Source organism: Macaca fascicularis, chromosome 11 (assembly GCF_037993035.2).
Source record: "Macaca fascicularis isolate 582-1 chromosome 11, T2T-MFA8v1.1".
NCBI classification, from domain to species: domain Eukaryota; kingdom Metazoa; phylum Chordata; class Mammalia; order Primates; family Cercopithecidae; genus Macaca; species Macaca fascicularis.
This window is the reverse complement of record NC_088385.1, coordinates 128,412,051-128,424,122: the sequence shown is the minus strand read 5'-3', so window position 1 is coordinate 128,424,122 and position 12,072 is coordinate 128,412,051. Positions and strand designations below refer to the sequence as shown.

Here is a 12,072-nt window from a genome sequence, read left to right as displayed (position 1 = left end):
ATTTATTTTTTTGAGACGGAGTCTCTCTCTGTCGCCCAGGCTGGAGTGCAGTGGCGCGATCTCAACTCACTGCAAGCTCTGTCTCCCGGGTTCATGCCATTCTCCTGCCTCAGCCTCCTGAGTAGCAGGGACTACAGGTGCCCACCACTGCGCCAGGCTAATTTTTTTTGTATTTTTAGTAGAGACGGGGTTTCACTGTGGTCTCGATCTCCTGATGGGGGTTTCACCATGTGGGTCAGGTTGGTCTCGAACTCCTGACCTCAAATGATCCATCTGCCTTGGCCTCCCAAATTGCTGGGATTACAGGCATGAGTCGCCACACCCATCCTGTTTGCCTGTTAATTATGCTAAAACAAGTCCTGATATGGAGATGCTTTCAATTTTTATTCTGAAAGTCAAATTATCTTCTCCTACCTGTTTTCTTCCACAGCGTTTTTTTTTTTTTCCCCCCCAGATGGAGTGTCGTTCTTGTGGCCCAGGCTGGAGTGCAGTGGTGTGATCTCGGCTCTATTAAAACACAAAAATTAGCTGGTGTGGTGGCATGTGCCTGTCGTCCCAGCTACTTTGGAGGCTGAAGCAGAAGAATCACTTGCACCCATGAGGCGGAGGTTGCGGTGAGCCAAGATTTCGCCACTGCACTTCAGCCTGGGCGACAGAGCGAGACTCCTTCTGAAAAGGAAATTAAATTAAAATTAAAAAAATTAAAAGGCAAACAGCAAAGGTGTTCTTGGGCTCTAATACTTTGGAAAAAAGCATTTACGATAAATGTGACAGTGAAAGTTTAGGTTTTGGATTTGGTTTAGAAATCATATTTTCAGGCCAGGCGCGTTGGCTCACGCCTGTAATCTCAGCACTTTGGGAGGCAGAGGCAGGTGGATCACCTGAGGTCAGGAGTTTGAGACCAGCCTGGCCAACATGGAGAAGCACCATCTCTACTAAAAATAGAAAAAATCAGCCAGATGTGATGGTGGACGCTTGTAATCCCAGCTACTTGGGATGCTGAAGCCAGAGAATCGCTTGAACCTGAGAGGCAGAGGTTGCAGTGAGCCAAGATCGTGCCACGGCACTCCAGCCTTGGTGACAGAGCAAGACTCTGTCTCAAAAAAAAGAAAAAAGAAAAAAGAAAGAAATCATATTTGATGATGAGACAAAGTTTACAATATAAAATGAAAAGAACAGGAAATAAAGTTACAGATCATATTCTGATTTTGTTAAAAATATAATGTGTGTGTATACATTATATAAATTTAGAATACACCCTGTATTGTAAACATATTGTGAGTTTATTAAAAATATAATGTGTATACACAATATATGTTTACAATACAGGGTGTATTGTAAATTTATATAATGTGTATACACACATTTTTTTTTTTTTTTTGAGACGGAGTCTCGCTCTGTCGCCCAGGCTGGAGTGCAGTGGCCGGATCTCAGCTCACTGCAAGCTCCGCCTCCCGGGTTTACGCCATTCTCCTGCCTCAGCCTCCCGAGTAGCTGGGACTACAGGCGCCCACCACCTCGCCCGGCTAGTTTTTTGTATTTTTCAGTAGAGACGGGGTTTCGCCGTGTTAGCCAGGATGGTCTCGATCTCCTGACCTCGTGATCCGCCCGTCTCGGCCTCCCAAAGTGCTGGGATTACAGGCTTGAGCCACCGCGCCTGACCTACACACATATTTTTAACAAAATCAGAATATGATATGTAACATATATATATACACACACACACACGGAACAAAGACTCGATAATATACACTAAAGTATTAGTAGTGTTATTTCTTGGTAGTGGGATTGCAGAAGATTTTTGTTTTCTTCTGTAGGTTTTCTATATTTTTGGAATAATTTTTCCCCCTACTACACCTACATAATAATTCTTTTTTTTTTTTGAGACTCAGTCTTGCCCTGTCACCCAGGCTGGAGTGCAGTGGCACGATCTCAGCTCACTGCAACCTCTGCCTCCCGGGTTCAAGTGATTCTCCTGCCTCGGCCTCCCGAGTAGCTGGGATTACAGGTGCGTGCCACCACACCCGGCTAATTTTTTGTATCTTTAGTAGAGACAGGGTTTCACTGTGTTGGCCAGGCTGGTCTCCAACTCCTGACCTCATGATCTGCCCGCCTTGGCCTCCCAAAGTGCTGGGATTACAAGTGTGAGCCACCACACCTGGCCAATAATTTTCTATAATGATATAAATTAACAATGGAATTAGAAATTATTTTTACTTAAAAAAATTTTTTTTTAAGAAATTATTTTTAGGCCGGGCGCGGTGGCTCAAGCCTGTAATCCCAGCACTTTGGGAGGCCGAGACGGGCGGATCACGAGGTCAGGAGATCGAGACCATCCTGGCTAACACAGTGAAACCCCGTCTCTACTAAAAAATACAAAAAACTAGCCGGGCGAGGTGGCGGGCGCCTGTAGTCCCAGCTACTCGGGAGGCTGAGGCAGGAGAATGGCGTAGACCCGGGAGGCGGAGCTTGCAGTGAGCTGAGATCCGGCCACTGCACTCCAGCCTGGGCGGCAGAGCGAGACTCCGTCTCAAAAAAAAAAAAAAAAAAAAAAAAAAAAAAAAAAAAAGAAATTATTTTTAAACAGAGATGAGGTCTCAGTATATTGCCCAGGTTGTTCTTGAACTCCTGGGCTCAAGCAATACTCCTGCCTCAGCCTCTACCTCCCAGAGTTTTGGGATTATAGGCATCAACCACCACACCCTGCCCTTAGAAATTACTTTACTTATAGAAAAACTCATCTAGGTAAAATTGGAGTAAAGTGTCTATAACCCAGTTAAATGTAAACATTTAATTTGTAGCTAACTTTCTACATATGTTATATAATTGTTGCTGATATTATCCATATGAAACAAATAAGTAGGGCTGGGGCAAGGCACCTGGCTCCTATAAGGCCTCATACAGGCACTGGAAAAGAAGCAAACACGTTACTTGCCTGGAAGGAGCTTACAGTCTGGGGTGGGGTTACATTGGCAATTTTACTGTAGTTTGATAGTGCTACAGGAAGGGTAAATGCAGAGGGCTTATGGGAGCATGGAGGGGCTTTTAGGATTTCACCTCATCTAGAAGGTGACAGAAGCAGGTGGCCTGGAGGATGAGCTAGGCGTGGGCGTGGGTTTGCTCAGCCTTGGGTAGTATATGGCTGGGGAGTGATGGGTGGGAGGCTTGGTGTTTCTGGAAGAGGAAAGTGTTTTCGTATATGGTCAAGAGGAGAGCATGTGGCAGGGTCCACCTTCAGTGTGCCTAGAGTGAGGGGAGACCAGCCAAGGCTGGCTAGATGAGGGGCCAGAGCCTGAAGGGACCCCTGTAGGAAAGAAAATAATCAGGTGATGCTAGTTAGTATATCTTTTCATATGTTTATTGACCCTTTCTTTCTACTGAGTTATCATTTTTAAATTTCAGGCTTCTTTGCTAAAGAATGATGAGACTAAGGCCCTCACTCCAGCTTCCTTGCAGAAGGAGTTAAACAATTTGTTGAAATTTAATCCTGATTTTGCTGAAGCGGTGAGTCTTTCCCAGAATTTGTTGCTGTGTTAGAAAGGAATGACAAGGCTACTTTTTTGTTTGTTTGTTTTTGGAAATGGGTCTTACTCTTGCCAGGCTGAAGTGCAGTGGCATGATCTTGACTCACTGCAACCTCCGACTCTGGTTCAAGCGATTCTCCTGCCTCAGCCTCCTGAGTAGCTGGGATTACAGGCACGTGCCATCACGCCCAGCTAATTTTTGTATTTTTAGTAGAGACAGGGTTTCACCATGTTGGCCAGGATGGTCTTGATCTCCTGACCTCATGATCTGCCTGCCTCGGCCTCCCAAAGTGTTGGGATTACAGGCGTGAGCCACTGCGCTCAGCCAAGGCTACTTTTTATATTGAGTAGCTTTGCAAATGAGGATCAGCCCATTGGCCCAGGTTCTTGAAGGAAATCATGTTCTTGGCAGGCAAACAACTTGGTATAGGTTGCAAAGCTCCTCCCTCCCTCCCCGGGCCATAGGCGATTTCTTCAAACTCTTGATGTTCTCTTTCAGTCATCTCCCTGATGTTGTAAAGTTTAGACTGGAGATAATATACTAGACTGATGCAAAAAACTTTGTTTGTTTGTTTTTTTTGGAGACTGAGTTTTGCTCTTGTCACCTGTGCTGGAATGCAATGGTGCGATCTTGGCTCACTGCAACCTCTGCCTTCCAGATTCTAAGTGATTCTCCTGCCTTAGCCTCCCGAGTAGCTGGGATTACAGGCACCTGCCACCATGCTGGCTCATTTTTTGTATTTTTAGAAGAGATGGGGTTTCACCATGTTGGCCAGGCTGGTCTCGAACTCCTGACCTCAGGTGATCCACCCTCCTCAGCCTCCCAAAGTGCTGGGATTATAGGCGTGAGCCATCGCGCCCAGCCCAAATGACAGTTTTGAGGCTGAAAAGCTCTTTTCCTTTCTCTTCTTTTGTCAGTGTTTATTTTTAAAGTTCTGATAATTACATTCCTTAATGGATTTTTTACTCGGGAAATTTTCTTAAATAGTATTTGGATTTTCCATCTGACTTTGTGTGTAGAAATATATCTAGTTTGCTTCCTAGTAACTGAGATCTGCCTGTTAGGAAAGTTTCGGTGACTCAAAAAAAAAAAAAAGTAGAAAATAATTAACTTAGTAAGCTAGTAAGTCTCAGTGTGTTTTAACTTGTACATTAATAAAACTTAATTTTATAATTTGTATATGAATTCAGGTTTTAGGATCTTTAATTCTGAACTCTAAGTTTTCCTCAATATTTGAACTAGGTAAGGCCCAGTATTCTCATCTATCACTCGTGTGACCAGTGACATAATGGCGTATATTTGAGATAAAACTGACACAAATACTAATGGAACTCCCATTTTTAATTTGTGGACTCCCTCTAGGGGGAATGTGTCTTGAAGCTGTTTTATTCTGCCTCTAGGGAGAAGATTAAGCTAAACTATGACCATCTTATTACAAGGGTATGGTATACACTAGTGTTTGTAGCCAGTGGAACTCTCTGCAGTTGTCTTACACAAGATGTATTTACAGCATTTAAAATACATTGATTATTTCTTGTTTTAGCATTATCTCAGCTACTTAAACAACCTCCGTGTCCAAGATGTTTTCAGTTCAACACACAGTCTCCTTCATTATTTTGATCGTCTGATTCTTACTGGAGCCGAAAGCAAAAGTAATGGGGAAGAGGGCTATGGCCGGAGCTTGAGATACGCCGCTTTGAATCTTGCTGCCCTGCACTGCCGCTTCGGTCACTAGTAAGTTTATAGACTTTCGTCCTTGCGCAAATTGAAGAAACTGATAACAATAAAAGATCTGCTATTTGGCCGGGCGCGGTGGCTCACATCTGTAATGCCAGCACTTTGGGAGGCCGAGGTGGGTGGATCACGTGAGGTCAGGAGTTCAAGACCAGCCTGGCCAACATGGTGAAACCCCATCTCTACTAAAAATACAAAAACTAGCCAGGCCTGGTGGCAGGCGCCTGTAGTCCCAGCTACTCAGGAGGCTGAGGTAGGAGAATGGCTTGAACTCGGAAGGCGGAGGTTGCAGTGAGCTGAGAGCGAGAGCACGCCATTGTACTCTAGCCTGGGCAACAGTGAAACTCCGTCTCAAAAAAAAAAAAAAAAGATTTGCTATTTTGTGGAGAAAAGAAAAGGGAAAAGAAGTGGAAGAAATGAATTCTGAAATGTTAATTGTGATGCGTTTTTTAAAAATGTATTTTTTAAAAAGAAGAAAAGAAAGAAACTCATTAACCTGGACTAGTCAGTAACTTCCATAGAGGGAACCTTTTTTGCACTGGAATAAAGTTAATGAAAACCTTCTGCCTAAATAGTCTGCCCTCTAGTGTCACTATTTAACATTGCCATCTTAGTGCCTGGCCTCTTTCATTACTTCTAAGAACAACAGGCCGTTCAGTGGAAAGGAAATTAGGTCATTAGGCCAGAGAGTCCCTAAAGGAGTTTTTGGAGGTAAAAATGGGGATGCAGAAGCTATTTTTCGTATTTCAAAAAGCCAGAAGGCAGTTGTGCCTTTGCTGGATGAAAGACTACATAGGATTACTAAAAGTCACGTTTGCTTTCAGATAGAATTCAGGCCGCTCAGTCAGGTGACACTGGTTTATACTGTTGCCTCGATATGCCTGTGTTTTTAATGAATAGAAATAGGAAAATTGGTCAATTATTTTTTAGTAAATAGAATTAAGTAGATAAAACAACTTTCAAAACATGGAGATTATCTTGGAAATAATAAAATCATGTAAATAATGGCAAAAGGTGGGAAATTACTAATTCAAAGATCCCTTTGCCCCCCCACCTGCCCTGTGGTTTTTTACCAGTTGAGAGAAGTATAGTGTTTGCTATAGGCATCCTTGAATACAGACTATAGCGTGTATTAATGGGAGTATAGTGTCCACAGTTCAATAATGGAGACGTCTATCCCTTTCTCTGTGTGTCAGGCAGCACCTAGGGAATTCTTTTTATTTCTGGTTGTCAGGTTTTTTTTTTTTTTTTTTTTAAGAGACAAGGTCTCACTCAGTCACCCAGGCTGGAGTGCAGTGGTGTGATCATATCTAACTGTAACCTGAAACTCCTGGGCTCAAGCAAGCAAGCCCTTTCAGCCTCCTAGCTATGACTACAGGCATGCACCACAATACCCAGCTAATTTTTTTTTTTTTTTTTTTTTGAGATGGAGTCTCGCTGTGTCACCCAGGCTGGAGTGCAGTGGCCGGATCTCAGCTCACTGCAAGCTCCGCCTCCTGGGTTTACGCTATTCTCCTGCCTCAGCCTCCCGAGTAGCTGGGACTACAGGTGCCCGCCACCATGCCCAGTTAGTTTTTTGTATTTTTTAGTAGAGACAGGGTTTCACCGTGTTAGCCAGGATGGTCTCGATCTCCTGACCTCGTGATCCACCCGTCTCGGCCTCCCAAAGTGCTGGGATTACAGGCTTGAGCCACTGCACCTGGCCTTAATTTTTTTTTTTTTTAATTATTTTTCATAGAGATAGCATCTTGCTATGTTGCCCAGGCTGGTCTCAAACTCCTGGCTTCAAGCAATTGTCCCACCTTGGCCTTCCAAAGTGCTGGGATTACAAGCATGAACCACTGGGCCCACCCAGTTGTCAGGTTTTAAAAGGGACACAGACAAGCTGAAGCTTGTGTGGGGAACAGTCTCAGGGTGTTGAGACATTCAAAGCCATATCATATAAGTAATGTGGGAGGGATGTGAGTTGTTTAGCCTGGAGAAAAATGACTTATCCAAGCATGTGTTGGACATCTTTATGTAGTAAAAGGTCATGTGAAAAGAGCTTAGATTGATCGAGGGTATGGCTACGGGAGAAGATTGAGAGCTGGTAATTAAGTGTAAGTTAAAGGACAAAATATTTCTGCTCATTATAAGGAAACAGTTTCCCCTTATTGAACCCTCTGAGGAAGGCATCAGTGGGGTGCAGCGGCCTAGACCAAAGATGTTATTAAGGGTATTCAAACATCAGATTGATGGTTGTACCCAAAAATGTTTAAGGCGCCAAAAAACTCCATGATTTTTGCGACATTCCATGATATCTTGTAATAACTAACTGCAGCCTCGCCACCTGGATTCAAGTAATTCTCCTGTCTCAGCCTCCCAAGTAGCTGAGACTACAGGTGCGTGCCACTACGCCCGGCTAATTTTTATATTTTTAGTAGAGATGGGGTTTCACCATATTGGTCAGGATGGTCTCAAACTCCTGACCTCAGGTGATCCACCTGCCTCGGCCTCTCAAAGTGCTGGGATTACAGGCGTGAGCCACTGTGCCTAGCCACAAATAATACTTTGATGAACAGAATTTCTTCTTTTTATTTGTAAAAATATAGAGATGAGGTTTTGCTATGTTGCCCAGGTTGTTCTTGAATGCCTGGTCTCAAGTGATCCTCCAACCTTGGCCTCCCAAAGTGCTGGGATTACAGGCATGAGCTACTGCACCCATCTCAGAATTTGTCTATGTTTACAGTATTATCAATGGGTAGACAGCTAATTGCACAGAATATAAACAAGGAAAGGTAGATTTTTATTAATGTGTACATTTTCCTTAATTCCTAATTTATTCAGGCCCAGCCTTCTTTGTTTCTGGTCCTGGATCTATGGGCCTGTGTAAATCTTTGTCACTTAGCTAAAAGGATTTCTTGAAAATCCTTGTAGTTATTTATTGAGCATTTACTGTGTACTAGGCACTATTATAGGTACTAGGGATACAGCAGTGAAAAAGAAAAAAAAAACCCTGTTATAGAGCTTATATCAGGGGAGGTAGGGAATAAACAATGCTAAGCATAGTTGTAATATCTCAGGTAGTGATAGGCCAAGATAAGAGGTTAGAAAGTGATGGCAAAGTGCTCTTGTTTGCTCTTGTTTTCCTGAGTAACACTCTTACTCCAGATACATGCATAGATCACTCACTCCTTCAAATTTGTAAATCTCTGTTTAAATATAAAGGTAGCAGATCAGCCCTCCTTGATCTCTGCCAACTTAATATTTGAACAGACATTTAAAGGAAAAAAATATTACAGAAGTGGGAATCCCCAAAATACTTTCTAAAACTAGCTTTGGGCTGGGCACTATAGCTCATGCCTATAATCCCAGCACTTTGGGAGGCCAAAGAAGGAGGATCGCTTGAGGCCAGGAATTGGAGACCAGCCTGGGGAACACAGTGAGACTTTATCTCTTTAAAAAAATTAGCTGAACATGGTGGTGTGAGCCTGTAGTCCCAGTCACTTGGGAGGCTGAGGCAGGAGGATCGCCTGAGGCCAGGAGTTTACCAGCCTGGGGAGCATAGTGAGACTCTTTATCTATTTAAATAAAAATTAGCCTACCAGGCATGGTGGTGAGTGCCTGTAGTCCCAGCTACTCGGGAGGCTGAGGTCCATCGCCTGAGCCCAGGAATTCGAGGCTGTAGTGAGCTAGGATTGCGCTGCTCTACTCCAATGTGGGTGACAGAGGGAGACCCTGTCTCTAAAAAACAAACAAAAAAGTGATTTTGAAAAATGATAAAAGTAACAAATGCACATAGTAAGAAAAAAGTTCAAATAATGTAGGAGGGAATGCCATGAAAAGTAAAATATTATGTCCTCTCCTTGCCCCTCCCCTCAGCAGTGCACCTTTAAAATAAACGTCTTAGGAGCAGAGATAAAAGTCTTTGCTTTATGCCCTTTTCGTAGAAATTCCCCTTAGAAGAGACATGTCCTATATTTCCACTGTCAGTGTTTTCTGCTGCTGGGGTTGGGGCATGCCTCTGAGAGAATAAGCCCAGAAATAGTTACAGCTTCCAACCCAGAGACTTGCACTTGGATGACTGTGTACACATGACTTCCTGCTATGGTTGCTTATGCATGTTTGTGATTATTAATGAGATATTAATGTTTAGTCTGTCATTAGTCAACAGGCAGAGCTCGCCCTGCAGGAGGCAATTAGGATTGCCCAGGAGTCCAACGATCACGTGTGTCTCCAGCATTGTTTGGTGAGGCCGTCCTCTGGTCTTGGGAGTTTTGTTCACGGGTTGAGTTGGCCTTCACAAGGCCCCATTTGAATTGGGTTGTTTTGCAGTTGGAGCAGAGATCTTCAGCAGTAAAAGGAAACAAGTTAGGTGGTCATGGGAATTCAGAAAGGGCAACCTAGCTTTACTTATCTTTCTTAATTCATGACATCTGTGTTGCTTTTGGCATATATCTGGTCTACAAAGTTTAATGCAACTTGCCATGAAAGAAGAGAAAAAACCTTTATCACATTTAGGACTGGCATTAACAAAAGATATATGCTACACTTAGTAACTGGGTGAGATGTAGTCCTGTAATAGCAAAATCACCAAGCACAAGTGGAACACAGAAGCTACTTGACAAGCACCTGAGAATCTTATTTCTCAATTAAAGGCCATCTAGGAGCTTCATGATTTTTTTCTGAAACACCTGCCCCTCAGTGGCTGGCAGGTGAAGCAGAACAATGACTCGTTTATTTCAGCCTGGCTTTAATGGTGTTGATATGTTTGACAGGTCTCATTGAGATTCTTGATATTTCTTGAAAGAGTATCTGAGAGGATTCATTTTGTCCCTTTTAAATTCCTTCTTATGACCACATTGATATTTCACTAGAACATCAGCCCATTGCCATTGTTATGATATATTTTGATGATTTCTCTTGCCAGAGCTGGCTTTATGTGCTGGGGCAGAAGAGATCCGATAGCTATGTTCTGCTGGAGCATTCTGTGAAGAAAGCAGTACATTTTGGGTTACCGGTAAGGCTCATCTTTCTGTGCTGTGAGATTGTTTCCATAAATGGTCGAGCCTTTGTCTCTTTTTCTGCCCACCTCTGTCATTAACCAGCGATAGATTTAGAATGGGTTTCAAAGTGTGGTTTTATTCTTGGCAGTTTCATATGACTTTAATTATTAATCAGACCACAAAATTCTGTGTGGTAGGTTTTTCTCTGTTCCCTGTATCCTAATAACATCTGTGGAAATTCCCTTTACCAATTTGATAAGAGATTGTTGTTTAGTTTATTGAGCAACATTAATTTTAGCACATAGTCACTTAGAAAAATTTTAGCAAAGGCTTATTTTTAAACCAGGGATTGGTGAACTTTCCAGCCCTTAGGCCAAATCTGGCTTTCTGCCTACTTAGGGGCTTCAGGCTGAGTGGATTTTACAATTTTAAGTGATTGGGGAGAAAATGAACAACAGAGAAGAAATGTGTGACAGAAACCAAATGTGGCCTGAAAAATCGAAATTATTTACTCTCTGGCCCTTTATAGAACAAGTTTGCTGATCCTTGTTTTAAACAATAAACAAAGCCAGGAACCAATAAACCTGACAGGCAGATTTGTCCTTTCTCGTTTTGAGTGATAGGGAAGGCCGTGAATTATAGTCCTCAATGACATACACAGAGGGACATTGAAAAGACTTATCTGGCCAGGCGCAGTGGCTCACACCTGTAATCCCAGCACTTTGGGAGGCTGAGGTGGGTGGATCACCTGAGGTCAGGAGTTCGAGACCAGCCTGGCCAACATGGTGAAACCCGGTCTCTACTAAAAACACAAAATTAGCCGGGTGTGGTGAAACATGCCTGTGATCCCAGTTACTTAAGAGGCTGAGGCAGGAGAATCGCTTGAACCTGGGAGGCGGAGGTTGCAGTGAGCCGAGATTGCGCCATTGCACTCCAGCCTGGACAACAAGAATGAAATTCCATCTCAAAAAAAAAGGAAGCACAAGCTTGGAGAACCTTATTCTCAGAAACACCTATTGAAAACTAGACCATAGGCAGTGGGACTGCTTAAGCATTCTGTCTTATGAAGTTTGTGACAGACTTTGGTAAAATAGAAAGTAATTATGTGTAGTAATTTAATGTATACACTTTAAAATCTGGGCCTGGCGCGGTGGCTCACGCCTGTAATCCCAGCACTTTGGGAGGCCAAGGCGGGTGGATCATGACGTCAGGAGTTTGAGACCAGCCTGACCAGTATGGTAAAAGCTCGTCTCTACTAAAAATACAAAAATTAGCCGGGCGTGGTGGCGGGCGCCTGTAGTCCCAGCTAGTTGGGAGGCTGAGGCAGAAGAATTGCTTGAACCAGGGAGGCGGAGGTTGCAGTGAGCCAAGATTGCGGCACCGCACTCCAGCCTGGGTGACAGAGCAAGACTCCATCTCAAAAAACACCCAAAAACCAAAAAACAAATCTGTAGCTTGTCCTTTGATTCACACCTGGGAAAGAAACTTATACATACAGAATTGATTATAATGACAAAAGTGGCTCCTTGAACTAAGTGTAGGCTTAACTACAATTTTTGCCATGAATTTAAGCTGGCATTTTTTTTTTTTTTTTTTTTTTTTTTTTTTTTGAGACGGAGTCTTGCTCTGTCCCCCAGGCTGGAGTGCAGTGGCCACATCTCAGCTCACTGCAAGCTCCGCCTCCCGGGTTTACGCCATTCTCCTGCCTCAGCTTCCCGAGTAGCTGGGACTACAGGCGCCCACCACCTCGCCCGGCTAGTTTTTTGTATTTTTTAGTAGAGACAGGGTTTCACTGTGTTAGCCAGGATGGTCTCGATCTCCTGACCTA

General features: G+C 43.3%; 1 protein-coding gene across 24 annotated transcripts in view; it reads left to right on the top strand.

Moving 5' to 3' along the window:
* The window catches only part of ANAPC5 (anaphase promoting complex subunit 5), a 98,911-nt gene that overhangs the window by 64,402 nt on the left and 22,437 nt on the right, over positions 1 to 12,072 (top strand). For 16 of the 24 annotated variants that reach the window (XR_012420785.1, XM_074008115.1, XM_065524944.1 and 13 more), the window contains 4 exons: positions 3,403 to 3,504; positions 5,069 to 5,259; positions 9,406 to 9,487; positions 10,169 to 10,258. Coding sequence is in view for 15 of the 24 variants with exons in the window: in XM_074008115.1 (XP_073864216.1) it covers positions 3,403 to 3,504; positions 5,069 to 5,259; positions 9,406 to 9,487; positions 10,169 to 10,258 (465 nt within the window). In the remaining 9 variants the exon portion in view is untranslated. The remainder of the gene's footprint in view (positions 1 to 3,402; positions 3,505 to 5,068; positions 5,260 to 9,405; positions 9,488 to 10,168; positions 10,259 to 12,072) is intronic. The other 8 variants (XM_074008131.1, XM_074008127.1, XM_074008124.1 and 5 more) reach the window with 1 other exon arrangement.